The 25179-nt window shown below is 41.6% G+C and overlaps 1 protein-coding gene across 1 annotated transcript in view; it reads left to right on the forward strand.

Moving 5' to 3' along the window:
- Nucleotides 1-14356, forward strand: part of LOC310810950 (mannosyl-oligosaccharide 1,2-alpha-mannosidase IA) — a 136808-nt gene extending 122452 nt beyond the window's left edge. Inside the window, exons 6-12 of the mRNA XM_083678894.1 lie at nucleotides 1251-1374; nucleotides 1909-2002; nucleotides 3608-3723; nucleotides 6342-6561; nucleotides 10664-10836; nucleotides 11765-11880; nucleotides 12799-14356. Coding sequence (XP_083535020.1) covers nucleotides 1251-1374; nucleotides 1909-2002; nucleotides 3608-3723; nucleotides 6342-6561; nucleotides 10664-10836; nucleotides 11765-11880; nucleotides 12799-12943 — 988 coding nt within the window. The 3' untranslated portion in view covers nucleotides 12944-14356. The remainder of the gene's footprint in view (nucleotides 1-1250; nucleotides 1375-1908; nucleotides 2003-3607; nucleotides 3724-6341; nucleotides 6562-10663; nucleotides 10837-11764; nucleotides 11881-12798) is intronic.
- Nucleotides 14357-25179: the final 10823 nt, after the last annotated feature.

Here is a 25179-nt window from a genome sequence, read left to right on the forward strand (position 1 = left end):
GGTTCTGCTTGTCAGGGCACTGTCACTAGCTGCTCATTTTAACCAAAAAAACAATCAAGGTCAATGGACCATGAATTAGCATGATTGATGTCTGTCCTTGTCCATATACTCCTTGTGTATTGTAGATGAACCATCCCTTTAATGCGGGAGTACGTCATTGTATGCATTCTGCCTAACCTCCTCTGATTAAGTTAGTCATAGTGTGTTAGCATTATTACCATAGGTGCACTGTAATGTTCAGCTTACTAAGACTCTGTTCTTGACAGTGTACCACTTGTGAAAATAAATAAGACTGAACAATATAATATATTGGTGACCTTGTTTGGCTACACACTTATGCTTAGCGTTGTGCTTATGCTTGAGACAGTACTTAATGCTTCTCCGCTCCTCTTGAGATGTGGAGGGTCATTGATACAAGCTACAGAGGGAAGTACCACTCCGATACGCAGACAAATTATGTGGTGCATTAGGCAGGGTTGGGTATGGGAGCCCAAGAGGGACAACCAAAGGCTGAGACACAGACTTGCTTACTCTCTGTTTCTTCAGCACAAACCTTCACAGCGAGATTGACTGTATGGGGCTCCTCGGCCCCTTAAAAAGCAGCAGTGGAACAAATGATAGGCCATTGTGCTGGGAAGTAGAGGAAAACAATATTGGGGATATTGTAGTTGCTGCAGTAGAACTTTATATGGTTTGAATTGCCCCTCAAATCTGACCTCTCAGACATTCTAAATTATTTCCGAGACACAGAGCCACAGTGCTGCTGAGAGTGGGGCAGTAAAGTGCGCTTTTACACACACACACACACACACACACACACTAATAGTGAATGTTTTTGCTCCCTGAAGTACAGAGATATTATAGAGAGAGTCATAAAGTAAGAGACAGAAATAATGACATGTACTGTATACAGAAATAATGACATGTACTGCATACAGAAATAATGACATGTACTGCATACAGAAATAATGACATGTACTGTATACAGAAATAATGACACGTACTGTATACAGAAATAATGACATGTACTGTATACATACTGTATATTCTGCCTACATTTAGTTCAGGTAAGTTGTCATTATAGCATTAGAGAAAATAAGACTGTTCTTTACTCAACACCTATGGTATTGATTGTTGCATTTGTTTGTACTTCGCTGACAGGATTCCAGTTTACTCACTCTTTAAGACATCCGTCCGCCAGCGTGTTATGGCTGTGATACTCATTTGGCACGGTGTGGTTTCTGTTGCAGTGGCACCAGTTGGAGCTGGGGCTGGGCGTCAGCCGGGAGCAGTATCCTGGCAGAGTTTGGGACCCTGCATCTTGAGTTTGTCCACCTGACTGAGCTATCCAACAACCTCATCTACACAGAGAAGGTCAGGAGTGCACAGACTTTAGTCTGATGTGCTACTTTTTCTATAATGCTCTGTACATATCAGGGTTTAAAGAGTGAAAACATCTTCAACCGCTGAAATCCTGGCATCCATCTCCTTAAATAGACTGTACTTTCTATACTGATATAATTCAATACAACTGTGATGCCTCCCCTTCATTTCAACGTTATTATTTATAAATTGACATATAAAATATAGCCTTTTTTTATGGACATATTGAACAAAACTTTCATTGCATTATAACGTTTGCCATAAAATGAGATTGTTTGTGGTGCCCTTAAGGCACAGATCGTTTTGGAATCTTGTTCTGTAAAATCGAAATCAATAAAATGCATTACTTGATATTAAAGCTTAAATGACTTTTAATAGTAGTTTATATGAAAGATCTTTGCAGCAAGGGTACAAAAATGTGTTCATTGTTCATTGACTGCTCCTACAGAACCGTTTTTGGTTCTAGGAAGAACCTTGTTTTCTAATATCGTAAATCTCCATCTTTCCTTCTGCATTTTGCTGCAGGTGATGAACATTCGCAAGGTGCTGAACAAAATCGAGAAACCCCACGGCCTCTATCCAAACTTCTTGAGTCCAGTCAGTGGGAACTGGGTCCAACGTAAGTAACTGGGCTCTCTTGATGGAGATGCATATTGTCAGTTGTAGTGAAACAGTTATTTTACAGGAACAAAGCACACTTTTGCAAAGTGAAGCTTAAGCCACATTGGCAATGCTACCTTTTACATTGTATTACATATTGTAGGGCAAGAGTTGTCCTTGGCTAGCATGTCAAGGGTGATACTGAGTACAAACCTTTTGTAGTGTATTTAAAGTAGCAGTCTGTGATTTAACATATTAGCAAGTCTGGTCCCTCGGTCATCCATGAACTATGTCTATGACTTTGGCATGGAAACGCAGACCTGGAGCTCCCACATTTAAAGCCCTTTGAGCAGCCTTAGGGCTGTCCCTGACTAAAAAAGTCTTGGTCGACTGACAGGCGTCAGTTCTTTCAATTAGTCGCTTAGTCGTCATTTTTAAACAGAAACATTTTTACCACTCTACAGCACGTCTACTTACAGTAACTACACCAGCTGTAAACTCATTACAGTTGAGCTAAAAGCAAACTAATTAGCTGAACTGTGAACACAGCCGGCTAGCTATGAAAGCTTTGTGATTTGCTCGAATATCAGACCAAAAATGTACTCGGTAACGGTACGCCACTATAACAAAACGTTTGACGAAAGAAATCTCAGTCAGCTAAGATCCCAACGACCAAATAGTCGATGAGTTGATAAACAGGGTCAACCCTACCGTCCGTCCATTCCTTTCAATTTCAATATCAGGTCTCAAGCAGTGATATGACTCCAATTGCTCAAGGTTATTGAAATGATAATGAATCAAATTACCTCCTCGAAATTGAATCTTTCCAATTCACCTAAAACACATAGATTGAGACGCTGTGGCTGAGATGTGGGGCCTGCGAGCCTAATCTTGGCGATTACGGAGCTAATTGTTGTTGTGGGTGAATGGGTAATGAAGCAGGTAGATAAGGAGAGGGGAGAGGTGCAGGAGACGGGGTTTGAGCCCAATACTGTCTTTTTATCTGTGTGGGCGCAGAGCAGGAAGGAGGAGGCTGGATGCACACCTCTCCCCTGTCTGCTGTTGTCAAGGGCAATGGAACTTCGTGTGATAACCTTGTGTAGGAGTGTGTGGGTGTGTGCGTGCATGTGAATGAGGTGCGTGTGGGTGGATGTCAGCACATTCACACCTACGATGCAGTATCTTTTCTGGTGTTTTTGGATTAATATGAAAACAAGTGGGAGGGAAAAATCAACACCCACAACTGTGTTCAAGTTTCAAGTTCATTATAGTATCCATTTTTTAAATTTCCTCAAACCTTAAAAATTAAAATGGTGTTTTCTGAAAGTACACTACTATGTGGGTAGGTTTACAAGATAACTTTTATTTCACACAACCAATCATCCTGAGCTGATACAACTAGAACAACAAATGACATTAGTTTCCTCACTGAGGCGTTTCAGAGTATTCAATCCTACCCCACTAGGGATGCAGATATACCCCAACATGCTGCATGTGCTTTGATTCTCTTTGACTTATTGAGTTTACCAAGACAATGTCGCCGGTGAGACTGCACAATAATGGGTTTGGATGTGAACAGGACCCCTGTGAGAGACCGAGGAATAATGTCTGGTTTTTCTCCCAGATCACGTTTCCATCGGAGGCCTGGGGGATAGTTTCTACGAGTATCTGATCAAATCATATCTGATGTCAGACAAGACGGATGAGGAGGCTAAGAAGATGTACTACAGCGCGCTGGAGGTATGTGTAATTTCATGTGACGCAGAGAAGCAGCAGCTCATGCTGTGAGAGGGCTGCTCCAGTCCAGGAGCCGGTGGAGAGGATGGATATGAAAGACTGGAGAGGAGATCTTATCACTCCAGTGTGGTTCCTTATCATAACATATATATATATACAGAGAGTGACCACTGACTCACACACACACACACACACACACACACACACACACACACACACACACACACACACACACACACACAATGCATGCACACGCGCACACAATGCATGCATGCACACGCACACACACACACACACACACACACACACACACACCTATTCACTCAGCTAACAATTAACAATCTCTTCTCCATAAAATACCATTGAAGATTGCCTTCAGGCTGACGATACTATTTGAAGGTCACACACACACGCACACGCACGCACGCACACACACACACACACACACACACACACACACACATCGCACACACCACACCACATACACACACGCACGCACACACACACACACACACACACACACACACACATCGCACACACCACACCACACCACACCACATACACACACGCACGCACGCACACACACACACACACACACACACACACACACACACACACACACACACACACACACACACACACACACACACACACACACACACACACACACACACACACACCTATTCCCTCAGCTAACAATTAACAATCTTGTCTTCTTAAATACCATTGAAGATAGCCTTAGACTTTTAGGCTGATGATACTGTTTGCTCATCAGAAGGTCAAGCCGGCAGCAAAGACAGTAATTGTAGAGAATCCTCTCTCCTGTGGCCCAGTATTTGCAATGATAATGACTAACCCCTTAAATACTTCACCATGTCATACATGTTTGTGCTGTGCTCTCAGCTGTTGGTAAAGTGTACAGTTCCTTTTCGACCAAAGGTAGATACTAATTAAGAGTGTTAGATGCCACACATGTTCAATTATTTCGCAAGATGATTACGGCAAACAACACTTATATTATTCCGCACCATGATTATGGCAAACAACACCTAATTAAGGAAGCCTGTCTGTTTCTGCCTTTTAGGAATATTGTCATGGAACATATTAATTAGCATTAATCTAGATTATTGATAGTTTTTCTTTTGTGTTGTATCTGACTCTTCCTTGAATTGACTGTGTGTATTTTTGCTTTTGTCATTTTTAATTTTAATGGGGACATCGTTATTGACTTAGACAAGACAAGACTTTAAATTAGGTGCAAGAGGAACTTGTTTCATTACTTAGGCTGGCTCGAGGATTAGAGGTTTCAAGGGTGTTGATCTTGTCAATTATAAGCCTAAATCCATATACAATGTTAGCAACTATCCTCACAGATTTTAGTTGAAGAGAGAGAGAGAGAGAGAGAGAGAGAGAGATAATAAGAATGAGAGAGGGAAAAGAAAGATAATGACAATGAGAGAGAGAGAGAGAGATATGAAGAGAATTAGAGAGAGAGAGAGAACGAGGGAGAAGAGAAGAATGATGAGTCATTGGGTATTGATCTCCCAAGATGCCCTATGCTGTTTTCCGTTTCAAAGGGAAATGGGTAATCACTGAGATGCAAAGCAAAACTCTGGCAGGGGACATTGCACCAGGGAGAGATTGGAGAGATAAACTTTGATATGTAGAACCCTACAACCCTTCCCCCCTCTCTCTCTCTCTCTCTCTCTCTCTCTCTCTCTCTCTCTACAGTACCTCTCTCTCTACCTCCTTCTCCTTCCCCCCTCTCTCTCTCTCTCTCTCTCTCTCTCTCTCTCTCTCTCTCTACAGTACCTCTCTCTCTACCTCCTTCTCCCTCTCTCTCTCTCTCTCTCTCTACAGTACCTCTCTCTCTACCTCCTTCTCCCTCTCTCTCTCTCTCTCTCTCTCTCTCTCTCTCTCTCTCTCTACCTCCTTCTCCCTCTCTCGCTGTGCCTTTGTTTCCTCCAGATTTATGCCTCTCTCACCATGGAATCAGAATGGAATCTCAATGAGGCTTGACTTCAATTCGCCATGGAACACACCATGTGTTCCAGAATGCATAAATCATTTCATACATTAATTCAGACACACATATCAATATGGATATGCTGTTCTCATTCACTATGTACATGGAAAGTGCCTACAAAACATACATGCACAGAACATATAGAGAAAGCCCAGAACCTGGGGACAGACTGTTAGAAACCAAAGCAGTTTCCATTCCAGCATTGTGGCTGCATTTGGTCTGAGTTCTAGACAAAGGTTATTTGCTAAAACTTGAAATTGCTCCTCCATTATCTCCACTGAGATCAGCTATGAATTGAAAACCAATCTCAGTCTTGATTATTCTCAGTGTGTCTCGATCGCAGTTGAGAATACAGTACCAGCAATGTTTTATAGAAAACAATGTGTGGAGAGCTCTAGGCCTTTACTCTCTAAGTCTGGGTATACATTCCCCCTGGGCACAGATCTAGGATCAGCTTACCCTACCCAAATCCCAACCTTAAACATAATGATGATAGACACAAAACTGACTGTAGATCAGTGTGAAGGGTAAAGACAACTTCATCCTACTCAACAGTACATAATATGAGTTAGGGTGTGTCTGTGTGTCCCTGCAGGCTATAGAGGCTCACCTGGTGCAGAGGTCCCCTGGGGGGTTGACCTACATGGCCGAGTGGAGGGGAGGCATCCTGGATCATAAGATGGGCCACCTGGCCTGCTTCTCCGGGGGCATGGTGGGCATCGGAGCAGACGACGGCGCCCCAGAGAAGAGACAACACTACCTGGACCTAGCCGCTGAGATCACTCACACCTGCCACGAGAGCTACAGCCGCTCAGGTAAGTGCGAAGGCAGGTGTACTGCACAGTATGTCAACTGAATGACAGGTCTTGAGGAGTACAAAAAATGATGACCCCCCTACCTCCCCATTCCATTCTCAGGTGTGCTATTCTGCATTAGTGTATCCTTCCTGGTTGATATGTGTTTTTGTACTATCTGTATATCACCCAGACATACAAAGTTAAGTTAGAAAGTGGGTGCAGATTTGTGAAGACAATACAGTAGGGTTTCAACCTACACTAGAGTACATATAATTGCTGGCAAATACTTAAATGAATACCCTTTACTTTAATGATGCTGCCCCCTAAGAGATGCAGTAATTAATTTCCATTACATCTTCTGATTTTGACTATTCAGATGATAATGATTATTGCATTTCATATAATTATGCAGGCAATTACAGAAGTGAGTGAAATTACATGGTTCAATGCCATTAGACTAAATAACATCTATCTTGTTAAGCGGGTGAATTTGGTGGCATAGAAAATAAGAGAAAAGGGGAAAAAATAGACTTTGAGTAATATTTTAAATGAACCCTATGAGCACCAACCAATGCCACCAGAGAACATATTTTACTGTACAGTTTGTTTTTCAATTCGTGAAAATAATTCAATGAGTGCAAATAATTACAGTGTAATTATTTAATTAGATAATTACCATGCAAAAATAATGGATTAGTTGTGTTTAGTCAAGACTAAAGAATCATTAGAATACCATATTCTGAGGGGCATACATATTGAATATAACTTATTCACAGATATAATTGATTGTACATATACTGTAAAAAAAAAAAAAGAAAAATGTTTATTTTGTAAAAAGTAAAAAGTTACACTTCAAACCGCAAGACACATGGTCAAATATGTGCCTTTTCAGCTGGGCTGGACTCGAGCCACGGCCGCGGGTATGCCTGGTGCAACAAAAAAATAAAGGTTTCCACCTTAGTCTAGCACTGAACAAGTTCTGAGACATTAGAAGTACGCTATTTGCTGACAACTGCAACCTTTACAAGGTTTGAAAACATACCTTTTCGTTTCGTTTGGTATTCCCGGACAAGCTGAGCATGCATGTTACAAACCGAGGTGGGCAAGACCACGCCTGATTGGCACCTGCGCACTGGGTCCTGACATCCTACCAGTTACACTTGTAATGGCATAGAATTGTATACGGTATATACAGTCAAGTCTATACACACAAGTCATTTGTTGATTTTATTGCACACACAATATTGTGCCCTCCTACTTCAAATGGGCTGAGTGCCTTTATGCACACACTGGAGCAGAAGTGGGGACATATCACACTCTATCAAGCTTTGTCGGCGGCAATGGCTATGAAATAATTATATTTCTAAGTGTGATTTTGGCTATAATTGGCTATAAAGTAATTATAAAAGGCTTCCAGATTTTTTATTAAGTGTGGTTTTGAAATTCAAACAACACTAAAAAAACAATTATAGAGGATAAGTCGGGAAAGGAGGGGGATGTGGCTTTCACAACTGCAATTTTAAAAGTCACAAACATGTGAAAACACATTGGTGCTCGTACTGTAGGATTTAAAAGCTGCAGGCGTTTTAATTTTCCCTTTAATAAACAATAGAATGGCTCCTTGCGGCTCCACCTCAAAAGCAAGATGTAGGGTTTAATGAGGAGCAGCAGAATGTTATGTTTCTCTAGTGCGGAATAAAAGTTCCTCTCATTTATTCCCTAACATCTCCTCCATTTTCAGTGGGTACTCATGCTGTTCTACTAGCTTTTTGAAATCTGTAATCACAGTCTGTTGTGATTCAGAATGAGGAGAGAGAGCCAGTGCTCCTCTTTCGGTTGCAGAGTGAACAGACAAGTGGAGTCTCACAGAGACCACAGGAAAATGAAATACAGGCGGCTCAACCTGGAGAGGACAGAGATCAAAAAAGTCAGAATTGCTCAAGTCTTGATGAGATTCCGCGTGTTGGACTGAGAGGGGTGAACTGGAGGGAAATTAAAAGAGAGAGAGAGAGACTTGTGAGAGATGAGTTCCGATTTGGGGAAAAAAAAACCTTGTTTGATCTCGCCTCTCGTCCTCGGCATCTGTCTTTGGCCCTGACACTTCGAGAAAAAATAATCTTCACAGCAAATTTCTCAAGTTTTTCCAGCACAGGGCGGTCTGCCTCTGGATTCATCCTCAAAAGTGCCTTTTTTCTCCTTTCACCGTTCCTATGACTCATCACATAACAAGTTTCTTGATAGAGTTAGAACACGTTTGATCTCTCACCCAAAAGGCGTTTTGAGTTCCGTTTTACATTGCCATACGCTGTGGTATTTCTTCTCATTAGACGATGCTCTGTACACTGAGAGGCTCTTAGCGGCTGTTGGATTAGATGCCTTTGGAGGGAAAAGGAGAGATTTGCTCTGTGCCGTCGAGTGGCTCATACTTAGCAGTGTCTTTAATACAGACAATAAAGGCTCTCCTTCTGCCTCGCCTCTGGATCCATGCCATCGCAGCAACAGGCAGGCGAGTGAGCAACGCGTTCTCCGGGAAGGACAAAGACAAAGCAGTGCAGACCTATCAATTCACACAAGAGAGAAAATGTACTGTATAGAAGTCAGCCATCGGAGGCCCTTGTGCTGCTATTGTAGAGATGAAGTTGATGTATAGATCGACTACTAGATCCCAAATAAATTCTCAGGCCTAAAATGAACTGAGAAGGTTTTAGAAGTCAGCCCTGTGCGCTGGAATGGAAAGAAGACGATGACTGAAGTGCTGTCTTTGCCACCATCACTCTTGTTCCTCTCCCGCCAGATTGATGTTGTGATTTCAGTGAGAAAGTTCTAGCTGTCTGGGTAGTTGAGATTGTTTTACCTTGGACCATTTTTCCTGTGCTCAATCTTGCCCTTAGTCTTGTAATTTACAGAATTGTACAGAACAACATGTGTAAAGTAGACAATCGACCTCAATGGATTTTCCCTGTTCCCTCACGTCACCAGACAATTTCTTTAACACGACAGAACTGCCCCTGAGAGGAAGAGGGGCAGTTGAGAGACATGGACATGAGCGGTTCTAACTGATTAGTTGCAGAAGTATCAATAATTTAGTCAGCACCACAGGTTATTGGTGATGTCATTTGTTGGAATTAGTGGTAGCATTTCCAAGCAAATGTATTGATAGAATTATCTAGTTGACAACAGGCTGATGGAAAATGGGGAAGAGTAAATACACTGGTGCCGGCTCTGGGCTTAGCTGCTGGCTGGCTGTCCCATGTAATCTTTTTTGCCCAGGGTAATATAAATGGTCAGAAACCTATTACACGACTACTGACGATTTAGCCTATGGTCTCTTGTTTCTCCTTTTTTTCCTATTCCCCCCCCCCCCCCCCCCCCCCCCCCCCCACCCCCACACACACACACACACAAACACACACATCAATAGGAGACATATTGAGCCGGCTGACCAAAGAGACCTTGATGTCTGTGTCAGTTTCTTATTTCAGGATGATTTTCTATCCCGGCCGGACATGGCCACTCACACTCCAATCCCAACCTAGGGACTAGAGACCTGTGTGTCCCTATGAAGGGAACCCAATTTTCTAGCGGGAACACAGAATGGTCATTGAGCATTTATAAGCCACAGCAAATGCTCTGGCAAATGTAGAGCAGTGGGAAAAAAATATAATATTACATTCAGTCACACTCAGATTGCGTTTCAAAATTTTTAAATGTCCCTATGCCCATGTTCCCTCCCAGAAAGTGCTACTGTACTCAGAATAGATTGCTTTGTGCCACCGAAGATAGAATCTCTTTAGCATGCTGCAGAGCCTTGCAAGGTAACAGAGATAAAGCCTCCTAGACCATCTGGAGGCCAACAGGGAATGTCTTTATTCTATGGTGAATTGTTTATGGCTTTTCAAAGCATCATGATGTGCTAGTCTGTGCCAGGACCGCATTGTAGGCAATAGATGTCACTGAATTACACAGGACTATGTTATGCCTTTTTAAAGGATTTCTGATTTAATACCTTAGAGGCCTGGTTGAAGAAGCTTTTACCTCAAACAGAAATCAATGTCCCTGTGATTGTTACATCATTTCGCTAATCTGCCCCCGCTGCGTGTCTGTGTCTTCTCTCCCTCAGCCACAAAATTAGGGCCTGAGGCTTTCCGATTTGATGGCGGGGCGGAAGCCACGGCAACCAGACTGAGTGACAGGTATTACATCCTGCGGCCAGAGGTCATCGAGAGCTATATGTACATGTGGCGTCTGACCCATGACCCCAAGTACCGAGAGTGGGGCTGGGAAGCAGTACAGGTGAGTTACTGATGTGTTGCTACAATGTCATTGCCAGGTAAGGTGTACAAATACTTTGGTCTTGCGAGGGGTTAAGACCTAGACCACTTGCTTGCTCTCTCTGGACTGCCAGGGTTATTAGCTTATGATTCAATTAAATGCCAGAGAGAAAAAAGACCCAGCAGGATGCTGGCTCTGAATGACACAAGTTGTGCACCCTTGTGCTAAGGAGACAGGCTGGTTAGGGAGAGTCAGAGACTATTTGAGTCTGTGACTGTGTCAGCCTGCCACATTAGGCCTAAGTCCTCCAACATCCTCAATTAGCATTCACAACTAACTTGCTACGACACCCTATAGAAACCTTGCTTGCCTTGAGTAACCCCATACTCTATGAAAGATTCAATGGTTTGGCACAGGCCAGAGACAGCAAGAGGGGTTGTGTAGGGGGCTGAGATGGTAATTTGGCAATGGTGGCACATTAACCTCTGTACATGAAAGAGGGTTGGATGATGGATTTAGCATTAATTCAGGGTGCAGAGAAGTAGAGCGATCAGGATGACAAGTTGACATTCTTTAATTATTGGGAACGAAGGTTGAAAAAAGGCTGCGTAGCCTCTTGTCATGCAGACCCAACGCTAACACAAAGGTCTTTGTTCATTTGGGTGTATTACTCTGCCTTGTTATTGGGGTAATAGTGTGCTAATTCCCTCGACTAGTTCAGCCATTCCATTTACTTGTCAGACTTAGCATCTCTGGGCAGCCATTGTTGAGCCAATAGAAGGGCTTGACCATGTTACATTATGTACACAAAACTCCACCTATGGAGGCATATGTACAGCATGGACTATTGGGCATGTCATTCTCTCAGAATTTCAATCATTAATGTGATAGGTTTGAATACTAGCACTGTGATTTTCTTCAACCCTATTCTGTCCTTTCTCCTCCTCAGGCGTTGGAGCAACACTGTCGAGTGGAGGCAGGCTTCTCTGGAATCCGAGACGTCTACGCCACGACAGTCAGCCACGACAACATGCAGCAGAGCTTCTTTCTCTCTGAGACACTCAAGTGAGTCCAGCTGCCAATCAACACATCCCCAATTGAGATCACAGGAGACATTTTAGATTCCAAATTCTCTGTTGCATAACAGAGATTCTGTCACTGAGAGTATATGGCACATGAAGCATGATAAAGGTACCTCTAAGCTGGTACAGTAGCGATTGGATTTACTCTCCCTCCTATCTTTATTTCTGTCCATTGAGAACACTCATATTAGTATGATACATTCACAGTATGTGCTGAGTGCACTCAAGCTCACTGTTCATTTGCACATTGAGAGAAGAACCCTTTCGGGGTGCTCATTTTTTCAAATGAGATTTCTCTCTTTTGATCATGAAAGGAAGATAGGAGAAAATGTTGTTCAGATTTCGCTGAAAGACTCAATCTAGATTCTTCTCAGACCTTGCTCTTGAGTAGTTGAGAGCGATGCGAACCATCCACACAGCGATGCTGTGTCAGACCTGAATGAGCCTAAAGGAAGGGGGAGAGCCTGCTGGGCCTCCAACAATAAAGAATCCTACATACTTTGTAGAAATATTTCTAAGAAAGAAAGAAAGAAAGAAAGATAAAAATAGTACTGGTACATTTCTCCTCTGGCTGAATTGCAGCTTTTGTTAATTTCTCAGAAATGCTCCATCCAACAAAAAACTGACTTTGTCCTTTGGCATGCTGTTTCAGCACTGTTCACGAAATAGCCATGATGATACAAAAGTTTTACATTTTACCAAAGTATTGTAATCTGAATGTCAGTTTGACCATCGTTACATATGTAAATCTTCACTAATTTGTACATTAATTAATTCAGTGTTACCTATGTATTTGTTTTGTGTCAATGACTACTGAGAACTACATGATGTCCAGTAAATACTCCAGCAGTTACTACAGGCAATAATGTAATAATAATAACGTGCCTGTCTGGTCACTCAGGTATCTGTACCTGCTCTTCTCTGATGACGACCTGTTGCCACTGGAGGACTGGGTCTTCAACACGGAAGCACACCCCCTACCTGTCATCCGCAAGAACTGCCTTCAGGAGCAGGGAGGGACACATGTCAAGACGTCCTCTGAATAGACCATCCTGCAACACCAGGACACTTAAACAGAGTCACAGATATACATATGTCCTCACATTACATGTATACACACACAGACACAGACACACACACACACACACACACACACAAATACACATACATGTACCAACAGAAATGCAGGTCCAAAGTCCTTAGGGCCCTGTCATGGACTCTCAATTCCTTTCCAGTAAAGGATCTTGTCGTATACGCTGTGATTGTATATCCTTGAGCCGGGGCCTCCTGCCGGCACTTTCTGTGGACAATCAGACCAACATGACTTTCATGAAAAGAGCACCTACTTTCTTTCCTTCTTTCCTCTGTGAGGAAATCAGAATAACGTGCAGACCCAGATGTATGGGAGGAGTACTAATATATGGGCCCCAGTGTGAGAAAGAGAGAAAACCACTTTGCTTTGATTCAGTTTTTTTCACTACCCTTGAGCGATGAATGATATTTTTTCCTGATGTTTTTTGTCATTGCTTACTCTTTCTGTGTACTCTCTGACCAAAGTTTTCTTTCTGTTACTCTTTCTCCCATAATTCATAATTCCCCTAACATATTTTTTTGTGGTGAGATTTGAATGATAGCAAGATGACAGACTAATACGGAAAGGTTGAATGGTGATGAATATTAAATGTATAAACATTTGTAAAATGTGATACTCAAATCCACCTCTAAACTATTCTTTATGTTGTGTTTCTTTTCGAAACAGGTTAAATGAATGATAACTTGCGCGGGGAAGCGGGCCAATGGTAGAGGTTTGAGTGTGGTAGTGGTTTACATGTCCAGGGACCATTTTTAAAGAATTTGTCTGTCTTTTTTCATTTGTTTTGAGAACTTTTGACTATAATGCTGGTGTCATATATTTTTAGCAAGGCAACTCTGTGTTGAATCCTCTCCACCGCCTTTCAGATCATAACTTCACGTTGTATTGTGTCAGTCCTGTGGCTGTTACACGAGCACTCACAAACACCCATGAGCATAGACTAGCAATATCGCTAGCCGGTCTCTTAGACTGACTTGGTTTAAAAATGGCCGCCAAAGTGAACGGCCGTCATTGAGAGTGGGGAATGTGTATGGAGCTATCATCTTTGTCCTTATTCTTATTGTCACTGCTGTCAAATACAGTCGTGGGGAGAATGTTCTGTACATACCTGGATGAATGTGAGTGACCCTGTATGAGCTTGTCTTTCAGTTTTTTTTTTTTTTTTTTTCTTCTTTTTTTTTTTTACTTAATTACATCACTCTTTTTGGGGTTATTTTTTAATTTGCTTCCCTCAGGTGTTTCTGTAAAAGAGGAAAAAGGTTTGATTTTAATTATAGTTATTGTTGATATTAATTATTGTTATTACTTATTCTTACTGTTGATTTGACTTATATTTCATTGTTGAATATTTTCAAATACTGATAAAAGACCTGTGCAACTTTGTACATTTAAAACAACAGCGGTCGTTTGTCTGATTCTTTCATGGTTGTCTGTTACTGATCCAAGTGGGTTAGGTTGAGGCCTGAAAGCATGTGTTGGCCACCTCAAACTTTGGCTCAGGGAGTTAACATGGTCATATGGTATTTCAACAACATGGGTTCAATTCCTGGTCGTCAATAACACAGCAATTCACAGCCATGCACAGCAACAGTCCCATTCTGCAGCTTTCCCCTTCAGCAAGGCATCCAACGGAACCAGGCAGACTAATGCTTGGCAATCCGTGAATTCTATTATTGGAAAAAATACGGGAAAGTGGACAAGACCTCTTGTGCAACAATCATTATGTTCAGCATTTGCTCATTCAAAAGCGCAAGGCCTGTACTGACGTCTTCAATACCACAGATTAGTGTGGTAGAGTATCACATTGTTTCATGATGCACAGATTCATCGCTGGAATCGAAGTCTGGGATTTAATGGAAACTTTCCTCATTGACTTCAATAGGAATAGAGGAGAAAGCCCACTCACCGAGTGATGAAATCTGTTCCATTGTTTGCAGCCAGGAACTTCATTACAGGTTTAATTGAAGGGGGAGGTCTCCAGGATGGGTCTTGTTCCAGCAATCAGGAGCTGAAAATGAGTGATGAGGGTTTAGCTATCATACCTGCCTCATGGTGCACAGGTAAAAAAAGCGATTTAATATCATTCTGCTCCAAATGTTGTACCTGCACATCAATTTATTTGGGCCAAGGAATGTACCTTGATTTGGACCAGCACATAGTGATTGCTATATTGACCACAGGCATGATAGACATATCATAATTGAATGTTATATTATGGGCCAGATTTAGGCCTACTAAGCCTTCTGCATTGCAACGTTTGGAGCAATGTTTGTACAAAATAATTAAACATGACAGGTGACAGGTGGGTTCTTTTGGTGGTCCACCCTTGAGTGGACATACATGCAATCCCTTTAAAAAGGCAACAGCAAACAGGCATGTTAATAGGTTGCTATGTGGCCTGTACCATGTGGCTGTGGCTATTTGGTTTTCACTGTTTGAGAATGTCCTCATGGCTATTCTTTAATTCCAAATATATTATTGGAATAATTTACTTGAATGTGTTAATCAGAACATGTAATTGCTTAGGTGAAACGTGATGCTTTGGGCTAAAATTAAAAAGATAATAGTTTCACACAGTAAATTGCTTTTTGAAGTTCATCTAGTCCCTTGACATTTGCAAATGTGACCATAGAGTGACTGACTGGCGTTTATGAGTAACAACCCAGAGCCAAGGTTAGAATAACCTCCAACCGACAAAGAGTAAGTGACATCTGGTTCCACTGAGCAGAGCCATAGCGGTGTAGCTGGTCTAGCTCTATTCTTCCCCTCCGAGAGAGAGAAGGGAGAGAGAAGGGAGAGAGAAGGGAGAGGGAGGGCATGGCGTGCATCTGTGAGCAGCCCTGTTCTGTTTGGGGACACGGACGGTGGGATTACTGTCCATTTGAATGCACCTGGGACTGATTGTGGAGGACAAACACCAGTGATAATCCCTCTTCTCTTTTTTAGGAGGGCATCTGCTATAATCCTTATGAAACAGAGCAGGGGAGAGACAGCGGGGCCAGTGTCCGCCTTGGCAAGCCCCCCAGTCGCTGCACGCTTCACGGGGAGGGGGCCATTGTTATCTCCCTCCCACAGCCCTCGCCCCCAAAGCTCCCAGTGCACTGGCCTTACTGGAGCCCCGGCGATCAATATGGCCGCCCCACAGCAGAGGCCCAGCGTGTCAACAACAAGAAGGGGAGGACGGGATGGATTTCAGCATCGCCATGGGAACGGCTGAGAGGTGTTTAAAGCAGGGCAAAGACAGGGGGGGAGATGTGTTCTACCACATGCCCCCTCGCCTCATCCTGTCTGTTCTGATGACCAGGGAGACGGTGAGAGTGGCTGAATAATGCAAGGCTGTTCCCTCGTCAGTGCAGTTTCATGGTTTGTTAAGCGTGGTTATTTCTCTCAGGGTTGCTAAGTTAAAAAAGGGAAACGATTTGGAAAGATTTGCAGGATAACGCTTGCCAGTTATGTTCTTGGATTTCTGACAGCCTGTTGTAGTGAAAGGTCAATTTTCTAAAGGCCACTACCACAGGGCTGTGGCTGTAGTTGATTAAAGAGGGATGTGGGAAAAAGGAGGGGAAAGCATGGAAAAAAACCCACCTGCAACATGTCTACCACTTATACTGTACCTGCATATGTTGGGCTGTTTCATAGTCCAAGCATACTGAAGAAGATTGAAATATGAGTCATTGAAGGCGAAAATACGAGAGGCAAACTTACAACGCCTCCCATGAATGAAATAGTTAAGCATGATGAAATTCAAATGAACCTTTTCAATGAATCTTCTTTCTCCATCTCTATTTTTGTATTCCATTTAAAAATGTTCTTTGATGGATTGGTTGTTTTGGTTGGTTGTTGCTTTGTGTATGAAAATGGAACACTTCTCAGGAGAGTGATTGTTGGTGGAATTAAACAACACATTTATAGATGCATCTGTTGATGTACAGTATCGGATACAGGCTTTGTTGACTTCAAACTATGCTTTATTTCAATAGAAAAAGCAGATGCTTGCTTGGAATAAAAGATTCAAGGCTATTGCCTTGCCAACAGAAAAGACAAGATCCCTTTTGAAGATACATTCCACTTTATTTGATTAGCTCAAGAATTCATGATTAGGATTCTGCTAATCCAAAGTCTATGAAAACTGATTTTTATGTCAATTACCATTATCTAATACTAACATCATTACATTTTTAATGTCATGATTAACTAGATTGTATTATCTTATGCTTGTAATCCTATTCAGTCAGGGCATACTGCCATAGACATGAACCACATTTACATTGCCTATTATGTTCATCAAACCGAGGCCTAATAGGGGAATTTTTCCACGGTGTCCACTATATCACGTACTGTACAGTAGGTTGTGGATAGTGGATAGACAAGGATGAGTGTTTAATTCCCCAGCCCTCTCTGCTCCTAAGTAGTGTGTGTGTGTGTGTGTGTGTGTGTGTGTGTGTGTGTGTGTGTGTGTGTGTGTGTGTGTGTGTGTGTGTGTGTGTGTGTGTGTGTGTGTGTGTCTGTGTGTGTTAAGCAGATGCCCCAGACAGAGACTGCTCATCAGAACACTGCAATGCCAGCACTTCTCAAGGTCCATTGGGCCCGGGTCACCAGCTCCCCAACATCCTGTTAGAGAGAGGCAGCAATCACACCTACATAATCAGCTGCTAACACACACCTCCAAAATAACACAGACACCCTGTGAGTACAGGGGCCGGAAATGAGAGGGCAGCCAGGAGAAGAACTACTGTAATGAACTGCTAAAATCTTTTTGTCTGCCTCATTTGGTGTGTGGTTCAGATAGTGAGAACTATGCTATCTCATCTAGGGTGTAAGATGCAGAGCTTAGCCATGGGAGCAATGCCTAACTTATGCCAAAAAAGAAAAAGCCTAGAAGTTTAAATTGTATGGGTTGAGGATCGGCCCATCAGTTTATAGTTCTCTAGGTAACTACGACAGAATTTCCACAAGGAAAGGAATATTGCAAATGTAACCAGAGTTTTTGGCTGAGAGTACAAAAAACGAATAATTCATAACAGGTTTTTTCAGTCAGCCCACTTGAGGCCATTCAATTCAACTTAACTGAACTTCGACTTAACTGAAATACATGACAAATTAACAGTGTTGATAAATGTTCTACAGAAGTGCTGAATATTATACTTAAAACAAAATGAGTTTGAGGAACTAATTCAGGAAAGATCTGGTTTTATCTAAAAAAAAATGGAGCAAACTGAATGGAGAATGACGAAAAAAGCACCAAAACAATTTTCTTGGAAAACATTTATGAGATATTTATTATTTTATTTATGAGGTATGTCACACAAGCAACTAACACAAGTGTATGGAGGTGTATGCTCACTACAAATGTATAACTAACTCTTTGCAGCCTTGCCACACAAATTGATACTTAAATGAGAAGGAAATTAATTAGCCTGTCTGCCACATATTAAAAACAATAAACCGCAAAGTTCAGTACAACTTAAACTCAAAAGGTTTGACATCTATGCCGTATATAATTCAACCCCTAAAAAAAGAACTAAAAACAAATATATGCCCAAAAAGTCCACCCTGGGGTACTATTATGGTTGTGATGGTTAGCATGCTAACGACATCAACGACAACAGTGGTAGAATTACAGGCAAGTCTTACTGTAGATCTGGGGAGACATGAATGTTTGATTATTCTGCCTCACTACACAGACTGTTTATGCTGTGTTTGAAGCTAGTGATTTGCAGTGTGTCACCACTCTGTCACCACAATAAGAGGTAAACCAACCTCTTATGCCAATTAAGAGTTTTTTTTATAAGTAATCTTTAAAAAAATAAGGCTTTTAGTAATCAGAGGGTACATTTTTAAGTGTCTTTGCCTGATGAAAGCCAATGCTAATTGTAAGAATGCTCATTGTAATGAATAATTAGTTGTCAGCGCCGTATGGAAGCATCCTTTCTCTGTCTGTGACATGACAGTGACTGGAGTTCGGGGAGATTTACGGCTTTGAAGATGCCAGTCAACTTTGGAAGGAGCCCTACTTTCTCAGCAGGTGGCATTTAGATAATGGCTCAGAGTGCTCACTGGTCTCTCCTGTTTGTTGTTTCTATTGCTGTCTCTCTCTGTCTGTCTCTCTCTCTCTGTCTCTCTCTGTCTGGTTGCATTTTCACCTGAATTAAGGTGAACATTTCTCTGTAGCAGTTTACTGCAGCTAAGATTCCCTTTTGATGAGCTGTTTCCTCCTTCAGTCTTGTTTACCCTCCCTACCTTTATGAAATATAAACAGCAGATGCTTGTACCCTACTGTATACACCAGGAGTTTCCATTCTTGCATACATGTTGCATAAACAACATGCATTGTTTCAGATTTCCACATCTAGAAGGGTAAGAAGGTATTGTTTTTGCTGTACAGTGAAATACTATGTTGGGTGTAAGCAACTTATGAGTTGGCTACTGTAGTTTATGTTATATCGAGTTTCATTGCTGTGCAGGTGTTGTTGGATGGGCTTCATGCCTGTGTTTGTTTTAATAGCTCTATTCCAAAAGCAGTGGGGTGTGAGCTTTGTCTTTTTTTCTGTTTATTCCAAGCTAGAGCAGTCTGTTAAAAGAAAACCTGCATTGTGCTTTTTAGGGCGACAATTATGTGTGTTTTAATGGGCTTGTGAAAAAGCTTTTGGAAGACACAGACTGACACTCTAGAATACCAAACAACGTTTTCCAGATAATTGCTTAAAATTATTGTGAAATTTACGATAATGATCATTATGGTCTCGTACACATTGTCAGGCTTAACAATGTTGATGGAAGTGAAACTCTTTAGCTGCTCTTAGGTCTTGTCTAGTTGTGTAGGGACGTTGAACACACCTGGCTTGAGTGTATATAAAACCCATTGATCCATCGTTTTAACCGAGGACTAGTGGTACAGTTTCACTGTTGTATTATGTAATCTCTAATATATGTTGAGCACTTATTTCTTGAGAAGAATATAACTTACTGTGCCCACAGAACGTAGCACTTGATAAAACACATACAATTCTAGTAGAATTATCTACATAATAGGACAGCAATGTAGTCAGTTTACAACTGCTGAACAGTGTGGGAGACTCTGAAGCATTCTTATACTGTACTGCAACCAACGTACTCCTGTGAAGATATAAAGATTGTTCAAGAATAAAAGTAGACATTTTACATAAATTGAGTCTATTGAGGTGGTTTGTCTCAATTTGAATTGGTATTGTAATGCGTTTGCTTAGATTACCCTTCGGAAAGTCAAGTAAGTAAATGTTTGTTGTTGCAGTAATCACACTCTCCTATTCCAACAATTGGCAGTCATATAATATCTCATAGGACATCCATGCAACATTGGTCACAAAAGGAGACAATTTCACTCCAGGTATATTTGAATAAACAATATTCACACCTGATATTGCCACTGCCGGTGCAAACTGAGTAGGATATGAAACTGTCGAGAAAAAATCATGCAATACTTGCTACTTGCAAAAATCCGACGTTTAATAATCACTGACGTTTTGATGCATCAACCCACGGCATTAATCTCAACCAAAACAATGAGCTCCAGTCTAAACAACAACTCCCACAGCGACCGTGTACACTCTTCATCCAAAACTCAACTGACAACCCAGACAACTCTAGGGATGACAAATATGGCACAGACGCCGTGCAGCCTGGGACATAAACCCTCGTTCCTGAGGTATCCAGATTTTGCTCTTCCTTGTCAGTCTGCCTAGACTCTCCCCCCCATCTCCCCTCAGCATGTCACCATGGCTCCGGTCCAGATTTCTCCAGAGAGTGTGACGCCATGCCGGCAGTGCCAGGGCCGTGGTGGGCCGGCCCTGTGTGGGCTGTGGACAGTGGGACGTATGCCAGCCACTCTGAGCCTTCAAGCTGTCCCTGGTTCCCCTCTACTGTGGCAGTTTTATAAAAGAGATATTTGCCATTATTCACGTCCTGATTATTTTCCAAGGACTCTCGCCTCCCGTTGTTGGGCCATCCATATTCATCCAGTCCAGAACAGGTTATTAATTAGTCAGAGAATCGTGCCACCTGTGTGCTCGGAATAGCTGATTCACTTTGGAAAACAAACTTTTGGAAGGGCTTAGTTAAAGAAAAAATGGGGATCTGATGATGCTGTGGGCCACCAAGGACAGTGCCCTGTCGGCTCCTGACTCAGTGTGACGGCTGAACTTCTCCAGCTTTGATGTCACCACCCATAGGCATGGGTAGGATTGCTCTTCCCCAAAATATAAGCTTTGCAACCATATTTTGAGAAAAAAAAAGAGCAGGAAATGCTTTGAATGCAGTATATTTTTCATATGAAGGGGAATAATAATAGGAAAAGTTTTCTGTTAAAAGGAGACAGCAATTATCGCCTGTGCACTGCCACTGTTGATTGGCAGCTTGGCTCTTTCAATCTCCACACTAGAAGTGATTGAAACCCTCAGTTCATTTTAAAAATGAGCTCAATTAGGCTAATGTCATTGAGAGGCAGCTGGGTGCCTTTCCAAACAAAACCTTATCACAAACCAGTAGTAGCCTATATCCCTTTAACAGCTTTTTCTTGTGTTGTTAATTTATTGATTTAATTAACATTCTGTCCATTAACAGAGGAAACAGGGGAAACTCAAAAATTAATGTGCGTCATGCATTTTTAGAAGTACATAATTTAACCAATTTTCATATGGGCTATTTCTAATACTACCCGAATAACCTACCAATAGAGGGGTAAAATCTGCCATCTGCTATTTATATTGCTTACTTATATGCTTACCGGTTATACTGTTCATATTGTTTATACTGTTTATACTGTCCATACTGTATATTTTTTAGTACTTCTATTTTTATTTTATTGTATTTTAAAACTTATTGTATTGTTGCACTACTCTGTGGCACTGTCACTTTTGCATTTCACTGTATACTTGTATGCACGTGACAAATAAAGAATCTTGAATCTTGAATCTTGAAAATATCTGCCTATTGGTTACAAAAACACATTTGGATGCCATATTAATGGTATGGGCTGTTATGCCAATATTGACACCCTGTGTATTGCTTGGTTTGATCCCAGTAAGCCTTGTGCTCCTTGGTTAGTCCTGTGTATTGCTTAGTTTGATCCCAGTAAGCCTTGTGCTCCTTGGTTAGTCCTGGGTACACAGTGTCAGCAACACTACATGTTGGACAAATGTAATTTGCATACAAATCCAGGTCCCGGACAGTGATAAAGCATCTTGTTTTGCAGGGCACCTGTTAATGATGGTAACGATAAACTTATGTGGCTAATTTGCATCTAAATAGCTGCCTTTATGGTGGATGCGCTAATGCTTGGTGTAACAATGTGATTACAGTACATGTTGTTCCACAGCGTGAGCCCGTCATTTCAGCTAATGAATTGTATATAGAATGCATAATGGAACATTGAGACTGGAGCACGTCCAATATAATGGCTGTTAGGATAGCAAAATGGAGATAAAATCGAAATAATATTAGGATGTTGTGTTGTTTTATTTTAAGTGTCAAATTTAGCATTGGAAACAGTTGTTATTATTACCATTTATTGTGTTATTACAATTTTATAAGTGGACAATGTAAACCGTACAGAATGTTTACTCCACCACATCTTAGGATAACGGTGCTTTACAGAGACACACAGATGCTTGGGTCAAAAATAGAAATTTAATGGTTAGAAGTTCCATTAAAAATAAGAAATATTTTCAGAGGTTCGATAGCAGGAAGCACACAATACATCATTATCGTGCTGAGAGGTAATTATGCATGAGGGATTTGATGCTTGTACGAACAAAGAGAGGGACGCTGTGCCAGAATGCCACTTAAGCACATATTGTTATTAGGTGTTCTTCAAAAATAATTTCGTAATTGTGATTCATAAAATAAAATAACAGTGATGCCTTGTAGCCCACGCTCACATCTCTATTAATTGCCCATGAAGTAATTTCCAGAAATAATGGCTCATGTTGATTGAGAAGACCCCCACCTGTCACACAGAAATAATCAAATGAGCCCAGTCTCTTTCAGTAATGGCACCCAAGGGCCAACATGAGGACACACATGGGGTGAATTCATCATCTCATCATCTTCATCTCAGAATACGGCAGACAGGTAGCTCAAAGGGTCACATGTTATCACATAAACACAAAATAATATGTTGATAATTGTGACTTCTTCGCAGACGACTGAAGGTAAAGTAATATATTTCCTGAAGTACCTGAACTTATAATGGCCACTTTCAGTAATAAAAAGACAGCAAATCCATGCACAAATACGTCTGGTGACCTCTGGCTTTGCAACAGCCAGCAAATGGGACTTTGATGGCTTGGATGGGACAGTTAAGAAGACATTAAGCAAAGTCAATTAGACAATTTATGTGCTCAATTGGAGCTCAGACCACAACGTGGTTTTCTGCTTCAGCACCCACAATGTCTCACATATTTATATTTTAAGCGAAATGGGTGTACTGACAAATTGCAGAATATTTCTTTCTGTTGATCCTAATAGTGTGGTGATGGACCTTCACATGGACTGCACAGCCTCCATCATCAGGCCTCTGCAGCTCATCTGGAACGCTGCCGCCCGTCTGGTGTTAAATCTCCCCAAATTCTCCCATGTCACTCTCATCCTCCGCATCCTTCACTGGCTCCCGGTAGCAGCTCGCATCAGATTCAAGACACTGGTGTTCGCCTACCGGGCAGCAAAGGAAACAGCCCCTCCCTACTTGCAAGCAATGGTCAGCCCCCAAACCCCTGCCCGATCACTCCACTCTTCCACCTCGGCTGGCCGCCTGGCACTGCCACCTCTACGTGGATGCAGCAGCCGCACTACTCGGTCATGGCTTTTCACTGTCCTGGCGCCCCGCTGGTGGAATGAGCTTCCCACTGCTGTCATGACTGCAGAGTCACTACCAATCTACCGTAGACTGAAGACCCATCTCTAGACCCAAGGCTACATCTTAACTGTACGTATCTTTAACTGTAATGTAACTTTATGTATCCAAAATGTATTTGTTGTAAGTCGCTTTGGATAAAGGCATCTGCTAAATGCCATAAATGTAAATGTAAATGTTATCTAAAGGGGTTGAACCTTTCTGATGAAAATCATTGCTTCAGCTCTGCAGACATACAGTACATTTACAGTAATATCAAAGTTCCTAAGTTGTAAAAATCAAGGACTTGTTTGTGTTCTGAGAGACTATCGTCAATACAATGTAGGCCTACAATTATGATATCACACAAACACAGTCAATTGCCAGACATATTGTTCCCTCCACAATGGTTGTAAATTTGAGTCTGCAATTCACATTGAGCCCCATAAGCAGGCAGGCTTCTTGATTACAACTATTGTCGCTTTATTTCCTGATGATACAATTTTTTTTTACGACCGGTTATTGTATTTAAACACACAACAGTCTGGTAAAATAGAACTACCAGACAAAGCACTTATTGGTCGAAACTTTGCAAACAATAAAATAAACTCAAGGGAGCGTACTTTATTTATTTTTTAAATAGAACTGTAACTCGTGGGAGATTACAAGCATCTACTGTAGTTGGACAGGTTCTAGTGTGTAGTCTATATTCTATCAACATTATCCACATGCGCTTCCAAAGCACGGAGATCTGGCCTTTCCACAGGATGTCCTGTTTGTACAGTATGTAAGAAAATTCATTTCAACCGTAACCCTAACCCCAATACCATAGAGCCAACAGGTGCCATCTTTAATTGGGATGTAGTGTATGTCGTAGTGTCCTCCATAGTGTCTTCTGTTGTTTTAAATAATATAATATAATATATATATATGCCATTTAGCTGACACTTTTATCCAAAGCGACTTACATTGCAATGAGTGCATAGATTTCAGTTATGATCTACCAGTTAGCGTCATGCTCTACCAACTACCAACCACGAAATAGGAATAGGAATGTGGAGACTGTGTCAATCTTGTCTTGCCTAATGGACCCTGACAGACATTTGACAGGTTGGTACATTTTAAGAAGTAATGTGTTGGGCAAGGAAATACTTCATAAAAACAAAATCAAATGCTAATTCTTAGTAAATGGCTGTTGACTAATGATAAGCAGCAATCCATTTTACAATTCAGGCATAGTGTAATCAAGTTGCTAGTGCTTTGCTGATAGGTTATGAATATGTATTGACTAGATAGTCAAACACAGTCGCAAGTGAATTTGC

The sequence above is a fragment of the Argentina silus genome (assembly GCF_951799395.1).
Source record: "Argentina silus genome assembly, chromosome: 10".
Lineage (NCBI taxonomy): Eukaryota > Metazoa > Chordata > Actinopteri > Argentiniformes > Argentinidae > Argentina > Argentina silus.